Raw genomic sequence first — 15,363 nt, 5'->3', positions numbered from 1 at the left:
GCAACTGCTCTTTTTTTGGCTATCTCTTGGGCAATGGAGATAAAACTAACCAAAGTTATGTTCATCAGTGACTGCCTTCAAGTTGTAGATTTTGTCAATGAAGGCAGCGGCAATGTTGAGTGGAGATGCAAGGATATTTTGGTGGACTGCAGATCTCTTCTCTTAAGTTGTAATAGTCGTAGGGTTGTTTATATTAATCGTTTTAAAAACAAAGTAGCGGATCGACTTGCATGTCAAGTTAGGAAGTATTGTATTAAGGATGTATGGATCTCTTTTCCTTCTTTTATGGACAATTTGGTGAGGAGGGAACCTTTGTTGAATGCTTGTACTTTGCTGGTAAGTTAATATAGTTAGGGTGTTTTCTTACAAAAAAAAAAAAAAAAAAAAAAAAAAAAAAAAAAAAAAATTGATTTAGACGTTTTCATTCTCTATTCATGCTCCTCGCTCTATTTTGTAACGCCCAAAATAAATCCCCTATTTAGTATATCAGATTCAATCCCCAGCTGTGATTCAATCTTTGTTCATTCAATTTCAGATTTAGTACTTCCATCTTTTCATTGTGATTTAATGGTCGATCCAAATTCCCATTCAATTTCAGAATTACTGAAATCAGTAACGGTCTAGGTTTGCGTTAATGATGAGATTTCTCAAATTCCCATTCAGTTTCATGGATTCAATTGACTGCCGGCTTCTATAAATTGTCTCTGAAAATTGCAGAACAGCATCAGTCTTCCCGGTTCGACATGTAAGTTTTGCCTTCTCTCCTCCTCCCGTTTACATCTCTCGATTTATTCTTTTGTTGCTGAACAGAAACAGTTTTCCCTTTTTTCGTATGGGTTTTCGCTGATGTTTAGTTCTGTCGATTCACATAACATGGTGATTTATATAACATGAATCAAAAGTAATATACAAAATTAAAATTTTAGTTTTCTAGAGGCGTTTGTAGTTTCCTTTTCGTTTTCGCTTTACTTTGATCTGTTAGGATTTAAATTTTAAAAATGGGAACTTGAGTCGGATTTTTTCTCAAAAAATCGAATTTTTAGTTTGCCGATGATAGTTTAATTGGTACCTTTCTTGAAAATTCTAGGGTTTGTAATCTGGATTTTTTGAATGGTGTTGTTAATTTCAGCAGTTGAATCATGGGTTTTAACTTTTGTGTCTTACAATTGGTGGTCAGGGTAATATGTAAATGTCACTTATTCTTTTAATCAGTTAATCATTCATGTTAAGTAATGCACACTTTTTTGTTGTTGATTATTTCTCTATTAAGTTTTTGTATAATTGTCGTTTCCTGAATTTACGTTGCGTTGATGAAGACTGTGGGTTGCACACAACAGTAGAGACTTTTTATTTTAGTTCCGTCGATTCACAGAATATGGTGATTTATATAACATGAATCAGAAAGATGATTATTTTCTGTGGCTGTAGTTCCATCTCTAATAAATAAGAAACATAGCGAAGCCTGCTGCGTATTAGGACTACTCATTACTAGAAAACCATAAGGTTTGGATTATCTGGTTAATCTTAGCTGTTGGTTATCATTTCCGACTCATTCGATGGCGTAATCAAATAGATCCCTCTTCTGAAACCCCAAGGACTGTCTCAGCTTTTAGTTTGGCACATTTATATTCCCTTGATTCACGTCCCTTTAAAAAAAAAAAACCGGTTTGTGCTGCAGTCATTGATTTTCACTTCAAAACTAAGTTCGTTCACGAGCAGTCAACCACATTAAGCCATTATCTGTGTCTGACTTCCCCACTGTTATGTTATACTGTTTACAGGCACCCATATGCTAGACCACCACGTCATATTACCGTGCCGATCATCAAAGATACGCCTATATAAATTTTGGATGATTGGTAATCAAAAAACCATCTCCCAGCTTCCTTCATACAAATGGGACCCAGTCTACCCGGTCAATATTTCCCGTTGTTTCAAATGTCTGTAACCAATTTATCCCTTAAAAACCAGGACTCATTTGTAAAATTTCAGTTAATCTTGAATCCGATATATGCAGGCCCCTAATGTCTTCATGTGTAATGCCACTGCCAGGAATGTGCCAACTGAAAGTGGGTGGCACTATCTTGGCTACCCTCGGTGTACCAAGAAATTTGCTGGCGAGGATGGTGACCTTTGGTGCAGCAAGTGAAGCAAAAGTGGATATGCCCATTGCCAGGTGATACCCCTTTCACCACGTATTCCCTTATCCGATTGTGTTGAAAAGTATCTGAACGTTATTCAATTGATCTGGACATCTGATTCTTTTGGCTTGCAGGTTCCTACTTTGCTTTGAAATGGAAGACAACACCGGATCGACAGTCTTTGTAACTATGGACAGTGAGGTCCAGAAATTGGTCCGTCACACTGCATATGTGCTCATTGAAGGGTCATATGTATACTTGCTTTCCCTTTTTTTGGCTAAATTCGCTTGATCATTTAGCTGTTTTCTTTGCATATGCCGGTGTAGACTTACCTTTCCTCAACAGTCGATAAATTTTTTCCAGGATTCTGCAATATAGGGGGGTCAAGCAGGATTCTGCAATAGAGGGGTCAAGTCCAGATTCTCATAGATCCTGCATCAGGCCGTGGATTTTTAAATTACTCTCAATACCTTCAACGTGAAACAGAATGTTACAACCAGCTACACCATCGCCCGCCGGCCAAATGCTATAACAGGATGCCTACCAACATGAGTTCTGGCTTACCACCTGATCATTATTAGATTGAATCATGCTGAATACTTGGTTAATGTTGTTATCTATGTTTTAGGTTTTCCTCATTTACTTATCATGTTAGTACCCTATCCACCGTATGCCATTTTTGAAAACAGTTGTGATATATTATCATGTTCGGTTCTGAAACAATTGGTCCTATGTGTAGAATATTTTTCTATGGTTATGTTACTTATCTATTTGGCGTAACATTTTGCTACGGGTGGGTTTATTGTTTTTTGCTTCCACTAATAGTTTTCTGTGAATACTAACCATTAACTTGGTTTTCGGTGCTAATAACTTATCTTTGTCGTGTGAACTCTTGAATGCTTTTCATATATCTTTTTGTACACCAATGAATATACTGCCACTCGACGTGAGCGGCGTAAAGGAGTTGAGGAGTGTCACCTTTGGTGCAACCATTGTGGAGCTAGATTACAAGGCAAATTATTCTAATGAACCAAAAAAAAAGACACAAAAATCGTCTAGCTTGGATGAAAAACGATGTAACCCGACGTTTTCTATTTGCTATTCAACAATTTCATGGGTGTCAAAGACGCGCGATATCATTGATACACAACCAACAATGTCAAAAAAATTATACAATAACAAGTTTTGACTGGAGCTCAACAAGTCATACACTTGCCTTGCCAAAAATCACACTAGATAATGTTAATCCTGTGGGTGCAGGTGCGTAAAATTGCAAATCTGCCTTACTTCCCATTATGCAGACTCCAAAATTATGTTGCCTAATTAACAACAGAGTACTATTGTATGTCCAATATTGTTAGCCTATAAGACGCAAAATTAATACATGCCCTTCAAGGCTGCTAATTAATAGGGGGGCTAATTTGTTTAGGGGTGTACAACCCAAAGGTAACAGGTGTTTTGTCTTATACAGTATGTATTTTGGTACATTCCAAAATAAATTGGTATCCCTACTGGAATTGTTGTATTTTTATAATTTTGAAATACATCATTGGAATTATTGTAATATTATAATTTGGATTCTCCTAGCCACGGACTCTACGAAATAGCGGGTGCCGTTGAAAGATGTAAGAAACCAGAATCATAGCACAAACTATCATTCAACAAATACCCAAATCAATATTGCCTAGATATAATCAACTAGAAGTGTTACAATAGCTTTTAAAGGATCTTCCATTATCTCCATCATTATCTTCTCTTACTGTTCACATGTTAGTAACACCATTCAACTTCAACTTCATTCTATATTGGAACTTCCATGTTGTCTAACATTAATTGAACATATAATTTTTCATTAAAATTATAAAAACAACACAGAATTGTGTGACTTGAGCGGAATTTTTTTTTGGAGAATAACATAAAGAAGAAGCCATACGTGATTCGACAGCAAAGCATCCCAAAATAGAACGGTGTGAAATAGCCCGTGCCGTTACGGCACGGATCATTCCCTAGTGGATTGTATATAGCACATGTCACATAACAATGATAAAGTAATATGCAAAACTTAAAAGGAAAAAAATCGTCACGTGTACGTACACCATTAAAAAATTGGTATAAAATGAAACCGGGGTTAGCAAATTAACTAATCACAAATTAATTAACTAAGAAGATGATAAAAACATCACATAAGCTTTCTTGTTACGTATGCAACCATTAACTGATTGTTATGACTCGTGAGATCCCAGCACCGAGCTACACAAGGTCTAGTGGGGATAGCAGTCCCCCTAAAATTTCCTAATTACATATTAGGTTTCAGTTAATTATCATATTAGGCTTCAAATTTTTAAGTATTGATAGATTTGTCCCCCTTGACTTTATATATCACTTAAAGAGCCTTGAATTCTCTACGATATTTACTATAAAAAGTACAGGTACTAGACATTTATTGTATAAAACTCGGCTTGAATACCAAAATTACGTCGGAAAGAAATGAAAATTATCAAATTACTAAATCCATCCACTAATTTAAACGTCTACAACGTATTGGGCATTTTGGTGACACCATTTCAAAGAAAATACAACGGCCAAAAAAAAAAATCACGGCCTTCGGCCACCTACTTTTACGACATTATTTCTTTGTCCGTATATTTATCCCCCCAAACAATAAATCCTAGATCTGTCCCTGTGAGATCCAGTAAGGAAGATGTATCATTTTTATTGAGATAAGTTCACAGCGTAAACCTAGAATAAGCCAACAAAAGAATTAGTTAGAATCCCATTAAAAAGAAAAGAAAAAAAGAACGAAATCGAACCAAAAGAAATAATTAATTTAGATCGTAAGGTGATCTTCTCTTGCTTATATTGGCGGAACAACGTGTGTGATAACATCTTGTGAAACAGAGAAAGAGAAGGAGACACAAAAATAGAGGGATAAAGAGTTCTTATTAGATATGTATAGAGTACAAATTTTAAGCCATTATTTATATAAATAGAAGACTTGTTGTCCAAAATATATATATCCTAGTCTTAAACACAAAGAACATCTTAGTAAATAAGTTTGGTTTATAACACAAACATATTTCTTTTAAGTTTCAAACTATGAACACGTGTTGGTAACCATCCTCACTAAATAAAGGGTTGATCAATGTAGATATATCATTTGATAAAATTTCTGACTTAGTGGATCTGTGAATGACGCTAGCTAGCTATTTTAGTTACGCATATAATTAATTGGTCAAGAATACATAGCACAGTTTGAATAACTTTTCCTATGTAAAGAGTGTTCGGAATTTGTCATCAGAAAAGATAAATCTAGGGCTGAGAGTTGATATAGAAGCATGCTCTATACACGTGGTCAATGTGATGTTTCCTCTCCCCAATAAGCAAGCGGAAAACACAGTTAACTTAAAAGATCGGAAATGAGAGTAAATAAAAAAAAAAAAAAAAACAGGGAGGCGAAACCATTTAGTTTCTTCACCGAGTTGCAGAGAATTTCGTTATGTCAATTGAACGATTCCCAATCGATTCATCATATTTTCTTATGGTTCTCAAACAATCAACAGTTCATACAATGAATCACTAGGAGTCCCCCCTCCCTCCCCCAACCCCAACCCCAACCCCCTCTAATGTCTCTCTATAACATAAACATCTTATCAAAATAGGGATTAAACACAATTGCAGTGGAATACAAAAAGTTTCTGATTTTAGGCGATGTTATTTCACCGAAGAGAACTAAACATCAATCTAGGGATGAGAGTTTAGGATAACTTTGCCTACATAAGCCATCTATAGATAAGTGTTCTTCAACCTTATTGAACATCGTCAACTCGATATATCCATGGACCAAGAGGTGATTCTCTATCTCTATTTATCTATGAATCAAATTAATAAAAAAATATCATTTTTGATTTTATGATTTAAATTTCGTTTATAAAAAGTTTATTCTTTCTGGTTAAATATTTTTTTCAAGGTTTTGGTTAACTTAGTGATGGGGTTTATCGTTTTTTTTTTTCACCTAATTTTTTCATCTATTTCAGTCTTCACCGACGGGAGCTTGCGCCGTTCTTTTTCTTCTTCCATATTCTCATCAATTATGTTGGGTGTTACGTATAATTGATTCATTGGTTTGTCTCTCTTATTGTTTTCTTAATTTTGTGCAGCAAGAATTAATGAGTTTACTGTTTAATGGAAAAATGGAAAGCGTTCTGAACAATCCGTGTAAGTTTTTATAGATTTATTTATATTTTATTAACTACTATGATTTTACGAGGTTTGAACTATTGAAACCTATGAGAATTACAAAGCGGTAGATGTAAATAGTTGTCTCCTATTGAAAAGTATGAGAGTTTGTTTAATTTTTGATGTAATTGGTGACTTTGTTCAAACCTATTCTTTCTCGATTTGCATACATGAATTGTTGTTTTAGGATCAACAATAGACATTCGGAATTTTCTTCTATGACCCAATTTTAATCAATTACCTTCCTTGCCGCCATCTTCTACGGCTATTCACTCTTAGGTCCAGTATAAGCACTAAAAATCATATCTAGAATATATAAAACAATATCTTTCATGTTGCGAACACAGTTAAGGTCGTTTGTTATTTCTACTAGAGGCGTGACTACGATCCAAGACTTCAAGTTAGGAATTTTTTTATTATCTAATTCTTCTTGCATCTGTTTGGCATTGTATCACTGTCAATGAAAATTCCAATGAGTGCAATGGTCAACTAACATCTTTAAAATTGAATCTACACCTTCTATGACTATATGACATATTTTGTGTTAAGCTTTCAGCTTTTTGTTCCTGCATCTTTAAAAATTTAAGCGACTGATTGAACATTTAATCTTACACAGCATGAAGTAAAGTTGACACCTAGCAAGGCAATGTGTAATGTTAAGGTACCTTCTACTTCTCGGGTAGGTTAGATTTTCAAAACTTGATGACTTGAATTCATTGTCTTGCAGAACCTTGCTGCATTAATCTATTATTTGCATTTAACTAGGGTTTACTTTTTAAAAAAATGATATTTCACAATAATTTGTTTTATGCACTAGAAGTGGTTTGCCTTGATTGTATTTATGTAGCTCAACCTTCTTGCACCAGAATAAAATAGTCTATCGGGTTGAATAGTGAAAATCACAGATTTAAAAATAAATTTGTGTTATTTTGGTGCTTTGAATGATTTTTCTATTGGATTGGGTGCATACCTATTTACTGATGCAATTTTCTTAGCAAAGCCTAGAAATTTTAGGTTTTTTGATGTACTTTTTTCGGGTATTGGTTTTATTGCGTTACATCAAATTCTGTAGGAGTTTTTTTGTATTGATAAGCTTTTTATTTATTTTTTTGTCATGTCCTAAATGCTCCAGGTTTGTTTCTTCCGAGATATTTTCCGCCTGAGTTTTTATCCAGCCAACCACTCAATTTACACAATGGAGTTTTTCAAATTGATGCAAGAGATGATTGGGTACTTCTAAAATGTGACTATTTTAATCGGGTGTTAGTTTAGTTTTGATACGCCGGTTTTGGTTGACGCGCAAATCAAAAGATATATACATTCTGGAATTATGATTAAGGGGAAAAGATTTTGGTATCATCATGTGAAAATTAGTGTTGAAGTTTGTTATCAGGGCAACAGTTACCAATGTCATAAGATCGCCACAGACATGAAGTGTAGGTCGGAATGCAGAAAATGGGAAACCAACAACTGCGAAAAGTAAGCCTACATGATATGAATTTCAAATCCATTGGATAATTTGTGAATTATGAATTTTAATCTCCATGGTTAGTGGCATAAGATTTTCTTATTAATGTTATTGCAGCAGGAGCAGTAATTTCTGAACGAGCAAGGCAGAACAATAACACAAAGGATGATGCGTTTCCGCTAATGTAAGGTTTGGCTAATAACATGGGCTTGGACGAAGACACTTAGGACCTGGATGCTGCAATTGAAGCTTCAATTCAAGTATTTTATACGTCTCATAGTTTTTTATTTTCATATCACATATAATCTATGAGTAGTGATGATCATTTGCACCCCTTGACTTCAATTTTGCTGTTCATAGGTTAAAGGTGTACACACTTACACAAGTATTCCTTCATATTTTTTTAATTGTGTGTGTGTTTGTTTGTCGTTGAAGGGCATCATTTGATCCGCTGTTTGTGATGACTACATAGGTAATTTTTGTTGGAACCGAAGACTACCACCAGGTCAAGAAGCTTCCCATAACCACAGTAGCAGCAGAGGAAATATTGATGAGGTTGCATAATAACACGAAGTGCTCTGTCTTTCAACAGGAATTGGTCATTGATGACAAGTTGCTAGAGTTACTATGCTTATATTTATACTTAATATGTAAATCTTACTTTCTTTCTCATTATGTATAGTAAGGTTACCATTCTCTTTATCAAACATGTTGATTATGCTAAGTCAATGTTGTTTGCACTGGATCTAGAATCACATGGTCACTGGTCAGACACAATGGTTTCATCTAATGGTTCGGATTTCTGGGTAGAAGTTTAAATTTTAATCAGTTCGTGTTTAAACTTCTGGCCAGCTTTAGATCAAACTCTAAACTTAATCGTAATAAGAATGTATAATTTTTTAATAATTTTGAAATTTAAAAAGGTTTTTACAGCGCCATTAAGAAAAAACACCTTAGCTAACTTAGGTTTTGATTATCTGAAGATGTTGAAGAAATTTAAAAGTATATTTTGAATTCTAAGTTGTGTACGTAGAAATCAGTTCTGGATTCTAGAAAAGAAAGACACTGATCAGATCAGTCAGCAAAGCGTAAGTTGCTTTACAGATACGATAGCAATTTTTCTTTTCCCTTGATTTGTATCATACAAGTTGTATTTTATAGTGTATGTGGTTGAAACAAAATTTCTTATCCAATATTGCAGTTGAAGGGGATTATTCTTTTGGGTTTAATAGATCCAATTGGTCAATTGTCGTAGGAGCTCCCTTGCAATGTTGTTTATAGTATATCAGTTGGTTCAATCTACTGTCAAAATATCTAAGACGGTGAACTATCTGCGTTAAGATCTATGTAATCTGTATGAAGTTTATTACGTATTTTTGTTTCAGTAGCTTTTAAGAGGAAATTGAGGTGACATATTTACACTTCGAGAGGTAAAAGTTTATTTAAAAAAATCGGGTGTCGAGAAGGAAGTAACTATGGTTGGATCAATGTTCATTTTTTTTTTGATTTTTTTTTTTTTAGATTTTATCATCATCGTTATTTTATTTATTCATGATTTTAATGATCCAAAGTCATTTATTCATGATTTTAATGATCCAAAGTCTGCCTACTAATTTTATTTGTATCGTCGTAAATCCATGGGTAGAACTCATCTTTGAGAATCGATTTACAAACTGACTGAATCCACGATCTTATAAATACCTAATTTCACACCATCTAAGGGATGTGGGAATAAGGTCCCAACAGGTATCGCCTTCACGAGAAATAATGAGTCTTCTTATTTTTCAAAAGGTGAGTTTAGCTATGGGTTTAGACTTTAGATTTGAATTTAGTACCTTCTCCAAGATCTTGAATATAAATCTACATCATCATATTTGGCTCTACAGTGAATTATAATTTTTTATATAGCGGATACCAAGACCCAGTAGGAAGGATACCGTTTGAGCGATCCAGCGGCCAACATTTATTAGGATTTTCTTGACTTATATGTATCCCCTTCTATGAATTATTGGGGGTTGGAGATGAATTTTAGATGAAAGGTCTTATCAAACATTAAGCATAAGCATCGGAGATTCACTCGAAGATGATGTAAGATATAACACAATTGGTTTTAATTGAATATAAAATCGGTGGATTCAAACGGCCGACACACACTTTGGTTTTTAGATGGTGAAACCCATTTCATTTTCAGAATCAAAGAGGCGGTGATATAAAAATGAATGGGAAACAGTTGCAACACATGGCAATACCTATATAGAAAAAAAATTCCTCGAATCATATAAATTACTTACATTTCTAAGCACCACTATATCAAATATTGTTCTTTCACAATTAAAAAAATGTAACAAAGAAATCAAGGAGTAAATGAAGTTCCGTGCCGTTACGACATGGGATAAGAGCTAGTAATTATACATAACATAATCGATCATCTCATTATCCCTCATTTCATATCTAATCATTATGGCGGCATTTTTTCTTTCCGCCTATCTAGCTACTAATCTCAGCCCTATTTCTCAATTCAAATAAAGATAAGAAAACAAGATAAATGAAGATGGTTTTTGTTAGAGTAATGTTCGACTGAACCCAGAAGTTTTACTATGTCAAGCTTGTTGTCAATGTCAGTTGATCAAAACTATTTATTGATTTCAAGTCTACTAAGTCAAGTTTTGGACTAGGTTAAAATTTGGAAGTTGAGTATTAGAAAAAACTATAAAAATACTTACAAATTGTTAAAGGAACAAGCTAAAATGGCTAGCGTCCAAAATCCGTTATTGGATAGCTATAAAAGCAACTTTCATATTTCCGTTGTTTAAAAAAAGATACTTTCACTTTTTCAATTTGACATATTTAGGCTAAAGTGAAAAAAATGACAGTATCCTTCTTTTTTCTTTTCTTTTTTTTTATTTTATTAGGATCAAACCAATTTGCTATAAAATAATAGTGATTAATTTGCTTACCTGTCCCTTTACACCTAGGACTGTCCTTATTGGTTAGTTTCCTCTCTTTCTTAGTGTGACATCTGTTGTGTTCCCATTGGTCAGTCCTGTATCTTTTTGTTAAGCTACTGCTTTATATGCAGGCACTCTTGTATGCTTGTATGTAACTTTTCTAAATCAAATAATATCTTATACCTTGGTATCAGAAGCCAAAACTCGATCCAAGTTCTTCATCTACTCCATCAATGGATATTTTTCCAACATAATTTCTCATATCCCCTTATGTTTTTCATTGAATCACTTATCTTCTTTCAAAAATTTTGTTTACCTTTCACTGATTTATCTTTTTTGATTCAATCTATATCTGAGAAAGCTTTTTCAATCTTACAATGGTTACTTCAACCTATTTTTCGAAACTTCCTTTAAATCAATTGATTGGTATTATTCAATTGAAACTTACTGAAGATAACTACCTCACTTGGCGATCTTTAATTTTATCCTTATACAACAAATTTCGAATTACTGGTTATTTGGATGGAACCACTGTCTGTCCTGTCAAATAAACTTCAAGACCTAATGAAACCAATAACGTTGTAAATTCGGCCTACATCAACTGGCAGGATGAAGATTCAACCATTATACTTCTTCTTAATTCCACCTTCTCTGATTCAATGGTTCCTTATCTAGTTGGAGTTACGTCCGCACAGGAACTTTGGCGCAATATTGATGCTAGGTTTTCTCAGGATTCTGCTACACACATCATTCAATTGAGAACCAAACTTCAGTCACTTCATCTTGGTAATGACTCTGTCACAACTTATGAAATCAATTCGAAAAATCTGTGATCAATTGGCTGCTTCTGGTTCAGTTATGACTGATAGTGAATGTGTTTTTACAACTCTGGATGGTTTAACCTCTGCGTATGATTCGTTTGCAACTTCTATTCGCATTCGTAATCCCTCTGTTACCAGTGCTGAATTGCATAATTTGTTGTTAAGTGAAGAAATTGTACTGAATGCTAGATCTTAGTATATCGTTGCTGAATCTGTAAATAAAGCTTTCTTCACTTCATATAGACAACCTTTATCTGGTCACAACAACCGTTTTCCATCACCAATGCATAGAGGAGGTCATAGTCCTAATTATTGAGGCAGAAGACCATATTCTTCACAGTATAGAGGTGGTTATACCTCTGGTAGCTATCCATCTCACTTTCAGAGACCAACTGGTTCATTTCATTCAGAACCTCCACCACCCACTTATTTTCAGAGACCTACTGGTGCGTTCACTTCAGCACCTCCACCATCTTCTATGTCTGGTGATACCATTCCTTGTCAAATCTGTCTTGACAAAGATCATCAAGCAAATGAGTGTACAAATCGTCTGAATTTTGCTTATCAAGGGAGGCAGCCACCACAGAATCTACATGTTATGCTAGATGATGCTAGTATTTTTGTAGAAAACCCATGGTTTGCTGACAATGGTGCAAATCAACATATCTCACCTACTAATGCACCTTTTGAAGATTATACTTCTTATGATGGCTATGAATACATACAAACTGCAAGTGGTGAAGGTATGTCTATCTCCTCTATTGGTAACTCTGTTTTTAACACTCCATCAGGACAATTCTCCTTACAAAATATCCTCCATGTTCCTAGTGCTTCCTCTAAGCTCCTACCTGTTCATAGATTTACCACAGATAATAACTTCACTATAACCTTTTCATCTGTTGGTTATTCTGTGCAGGATCTTCACAGTGGGAAGATTCTGATGCAGGGCCCTCAGCTTAATGGACTCTATCCAATTCATTTCTCCCCTACTCTTAAAGACAATAAGGCTTTCCACATCAAGTCTGTCTCCTCAGATATCTGACACAGGAGGCTTTCCACATTTCAAACACTTCCGAGAGTGTGTAATTATTTAGATAATAAGTCTGTAATTAAAAAACCTTTATTTTGTGAGACCTGTCAATTGGGTAGAACCCATAAACAACCATTTACTCTTTCTTCTAGTATCAGTTCTAGACCATTAGAACTCTTTCATATGGATCTTTTAGGTCCCTCTCCAGTTTTATCTAATAGTGGTTATCTATATTATATCAACATTATAGATGATTTTACTAAACTATGCTGGCCTTTTCCATTATATGCTAAATCGGATTTCAAGTATGTGTTCTACACTTTTAAAGCCAAAATTGAAAATTCTTTATCTCTTAATATTAGCACCATCAGGTCTGATAGAGGTGGGGAGTTTATCAACTCTAAGCTTGCTAGTTTCACTGCTCTTCATGGCATTAAGCATGAGATTACTTGTCCCCACACTTTTGAACAAAATGGAGTTGCAGAAGCAAAACATAGACATTTTCTAGATATTGGTAGAAATTTTCTAATTCAAGTACACCTTCCTGAGTCTTTATGGGTTGATGCCTTTCTCACTGCCAATTTCATTATAAATAGATTACCTGCAAAGTCTATCAACTTTTAATCTCCTTTTGAAAAACTATTTCACAAAAAGCCAAATTATGATAATCTCAAGTGCTTTGGGTGCTCATGCTTTCCTTGGTTAAAACCACATACACCTAACAAACTAGCTCCATGAATCCTACATTGTGTATTTCTTGGTTATAATGACAAGCAAAAAGGTTTCAGATGTCTAGAACCAATTTCAGGGAGAGTTTATATTTCTAGACATGTAGTTTTAATGAACATGTCTTTCCTTATTCTACTCTTGTCACTAGTTCCTCACCCACTTATTGCACTCTCACTCAAGACCAATTTAACTCAGAAAACTCTCATGATATATCCACTATTTCCCATTCACTTCGAACCATCAGTGCTCCTGCAGCTACTATTCCTGCAACTGTTTTATCCCCTCTCATTAATAATGATCAAAAAATGCTAACTAGGGGTAAATCAGGAATCTTCAAACCCAAAATGTTCTTAGACACTAATCATTCTATCTCACCTGCTTTTCTTCAAAAACACTTACCACTCACACCTACTTGCTTCATTCAAGCCAACAAAGACCCAAATTCGAGAAAATCGTTGGTAACTGAACACACAACACTTAAAGATACTGGTACTTGGACACTAGAAGCTCTATCTCCCAATCAGAATGTTGTTGGATGCAAATGGGTTTTCAGAGTGAAACAAAGAGCAGATGGCACTATTGAGAAGCTTAAATCTAGACTTATGGATAAGGTATTTCACCAACAAGAGGGTCTGGACTACAATGAGACATTTAGTCCTATGGAAAAACCTACCACAATCAGATTACTTCTTGCATTAGCAGTTCACTTCAACTGGAAGATTACTCATCTAGATGTCAACAATGCTTTCTTGCATGGTGACCTTCAAGAAGAGGTATTTATGCAACAACCACCTGGTTTTGTGTACAAGGACCATCCAGACTACGTTTGCAGGCTACACAAATCTATTTATGGCCTTAAACAGGCACCTTGAGCCTGGTATGACAAACTACAAGCTGCACTTTTAGCTCTTGGCTTCAAAGCATCATCTGTAGATGCTTCTATGTTTGTTCATATATCCGGCAAGGTAATCACTTTGATTCTCATTTATGTGGATGGCATTCTTGTCACTGGGAACTGTGCTTCAAGATGTGCAACTCTGATTACATCACTCAGCAAACAGTTTCCCATCAAAGATTTGGGTGATTTACATTTTCTCTTGGGTCTTGAGGTAAAAAGGAATTCTTCTGGTCTCTTTCTTAGACAAACCAAGTATGCAATAGATCTTTTACATAAGTTCAACATGGTTGGTACCAAAATCTGTTCTACACCTGCTTCTTCAACTCAAAAGTTAAGTGCACATGATGGTGATATTCTGGTTAATCCTACAGAATATAGATCATTGGTCGGGGCTCTTCAATATCTTACATGGACTAGACTTGAATTGTGCTTTGCAGTCAACCAAGTGTGTCAGTATATACATCAGCCAACTTCCACTCATATGATTGCAGCAAAAAGAATTCTGAGGTTTGTAAAGGGTACTTTGGATTATGGATTATTCTTCTCCAAAGGACTGCAGGTGTTACAGGGATATAGTGATGCTGATTGGGCTGTCTCTATTGATGACAGAAGGTCTACCTATGGTTTCTGTCTTTTCTTTGGCAACAATCCCATCTCCTGGTCTTCAAAGAAACAAGCTACAGTTTCAAGATCCTCAACTGAAGCTGAATACAGGGCACTAGCTCAGGCTGCTGCAGAATTGGTATGGATATGTCAGCTATTACAAGACTTACATATTTTTCTTATTGTGCCTCCCAATTTATCATGTGACAACATCAGCTCATTGTCTTTAGTTGCCAATCCAGTCTTCCATAGTAAAATGAAGCACATGACTTTAGACTTTCACTTTGTCAGAGAACTAGTACAAGCTTGACTTTGAAGGTATCTTACATTTCAACCATAGAGAAAATTACAGATATCTTTACAATGGGATTGCTTGGTCCAAGATTTGCACTACTAATGAACAAGCTGAATGTTCTGAGTATTCCTTCACATCTCAAACAGCTCAGCTTGAGAGGGGGAAGTTAATTTGCTTACCTGTCCCTTTATACC

The 15,363-nt window shown here is 35.0% G+C and overlaps 1 protein-coding gene and 1 long non-coding RNA gene across 14 annotated transcripts; both read left to right on the top strand.

The window, feature by feature from the left end:
* Nucleotides 1-396: 396 nt before the first annotated feature.
* On the top strand, nucleotides 397-2,921 carry LOC113349952. 7 transcript variants are annotated; one of them, XM_026594002.1, is made up of 5 exons: nucleotides 397-745; nucleotides 1,782-1,940; nucleotides 2,018-2,176; nucleotides 2,276-2,354; nucleotides 2,505-2,921. In XM_026594002.1, exons 2-5 carry the CDS (start codon nucleotides 1,897-1,899, stop codon nucleotides 2,517-2,519), a joined length of 297 nt encoding a protein of 98 aa, XP_026449787.1. In that variant the 5' UTR covers nucleotides 397-745; nucleotides 1,782-1,896; the 3' UTR covers nucleotides 2,520-2,921. The 7 variants fall into 7 exon arrangements, 3 of the variants coding, with proteins under 3 accessions (XP_026449787.1, XP_026449786.1, XP_026449785.1); XM_026594001.1 differs by having other exon boundaries at nucleotides 2,276-2,393; XR_003360497.1 differs by having other exon boundaries at nucleotides 1,782-1,859; nucleotides 2,053-2,176; nucleotides 2,276-2,921.
* Nucleotides 2,922-5,584: 2,663 nt separating this feature from the next.
* Nucleotides 5,585-8,673, top strand: LOC113349951. Of its 7 annotated transcripts, none has more exons than XR_003360488.1 (6): nucleotides 5,585-5,988; nucleotides 6,299-6,356; nucleotides 6,994-7,038; nucleotides 7,510-7,856; nucleotides 7,963-8,105; nucleotides 8,318-8,673. It is a non-coding gene; the product is annotated as an uncharacterized LOC113349951 (long non-coding RNA). The 7 variants fall into 7 exon arrangements; XR_003360487.1 differs by having other exon boundaries at nucleotides 6,994-7,056; XR_003360492.1 differs by having other exon boundaries at nucleotides 6,994-7,060.
* Nucleotides 8,674-15,363: the final 6,690 nt, after the last annotated feature.

Source organism: Papaver somniferum, chromosome 2, assembly GCF_003573695.1.
Source record: "Papaver somniferum cultivar HN1 chromosome 2, ASM357369v1, whole genome shotgun sequence".
Taxonomy (NCBI): Eukaryota; Viridiplantae; Streptophyta; class Magnoliopsida; order Ranunculales; family Papaveraceae; genus Papaver; species Papaver somniferum.
This window is presented reverse-complemented; position numbering and strand designations above follow the sequence as displayed.

Coding starts and splice junctions, on each gene's coding strand:
- LOC113349952 (XM_026594000.1), top strand. CDS start 1,897: ATGGGACCCAGTCTACCCGGTCAATATTTCCCGTTGTTTCAAAT. Junction 1,941..2,017: donor TATTTCCCGTTGTTTCAAAT/GTCTGTAACCAA, acceptor CGATATATGCAG/GCCCCTAATGTCTTCATGTG. Junction 2,177..2,275: donor GTGGATATGCCCATTGCCAG/GTGATACCCCTT, acceptor TTTGGCTTGCAG/GTTCCTACTTTGCTTTGAAA.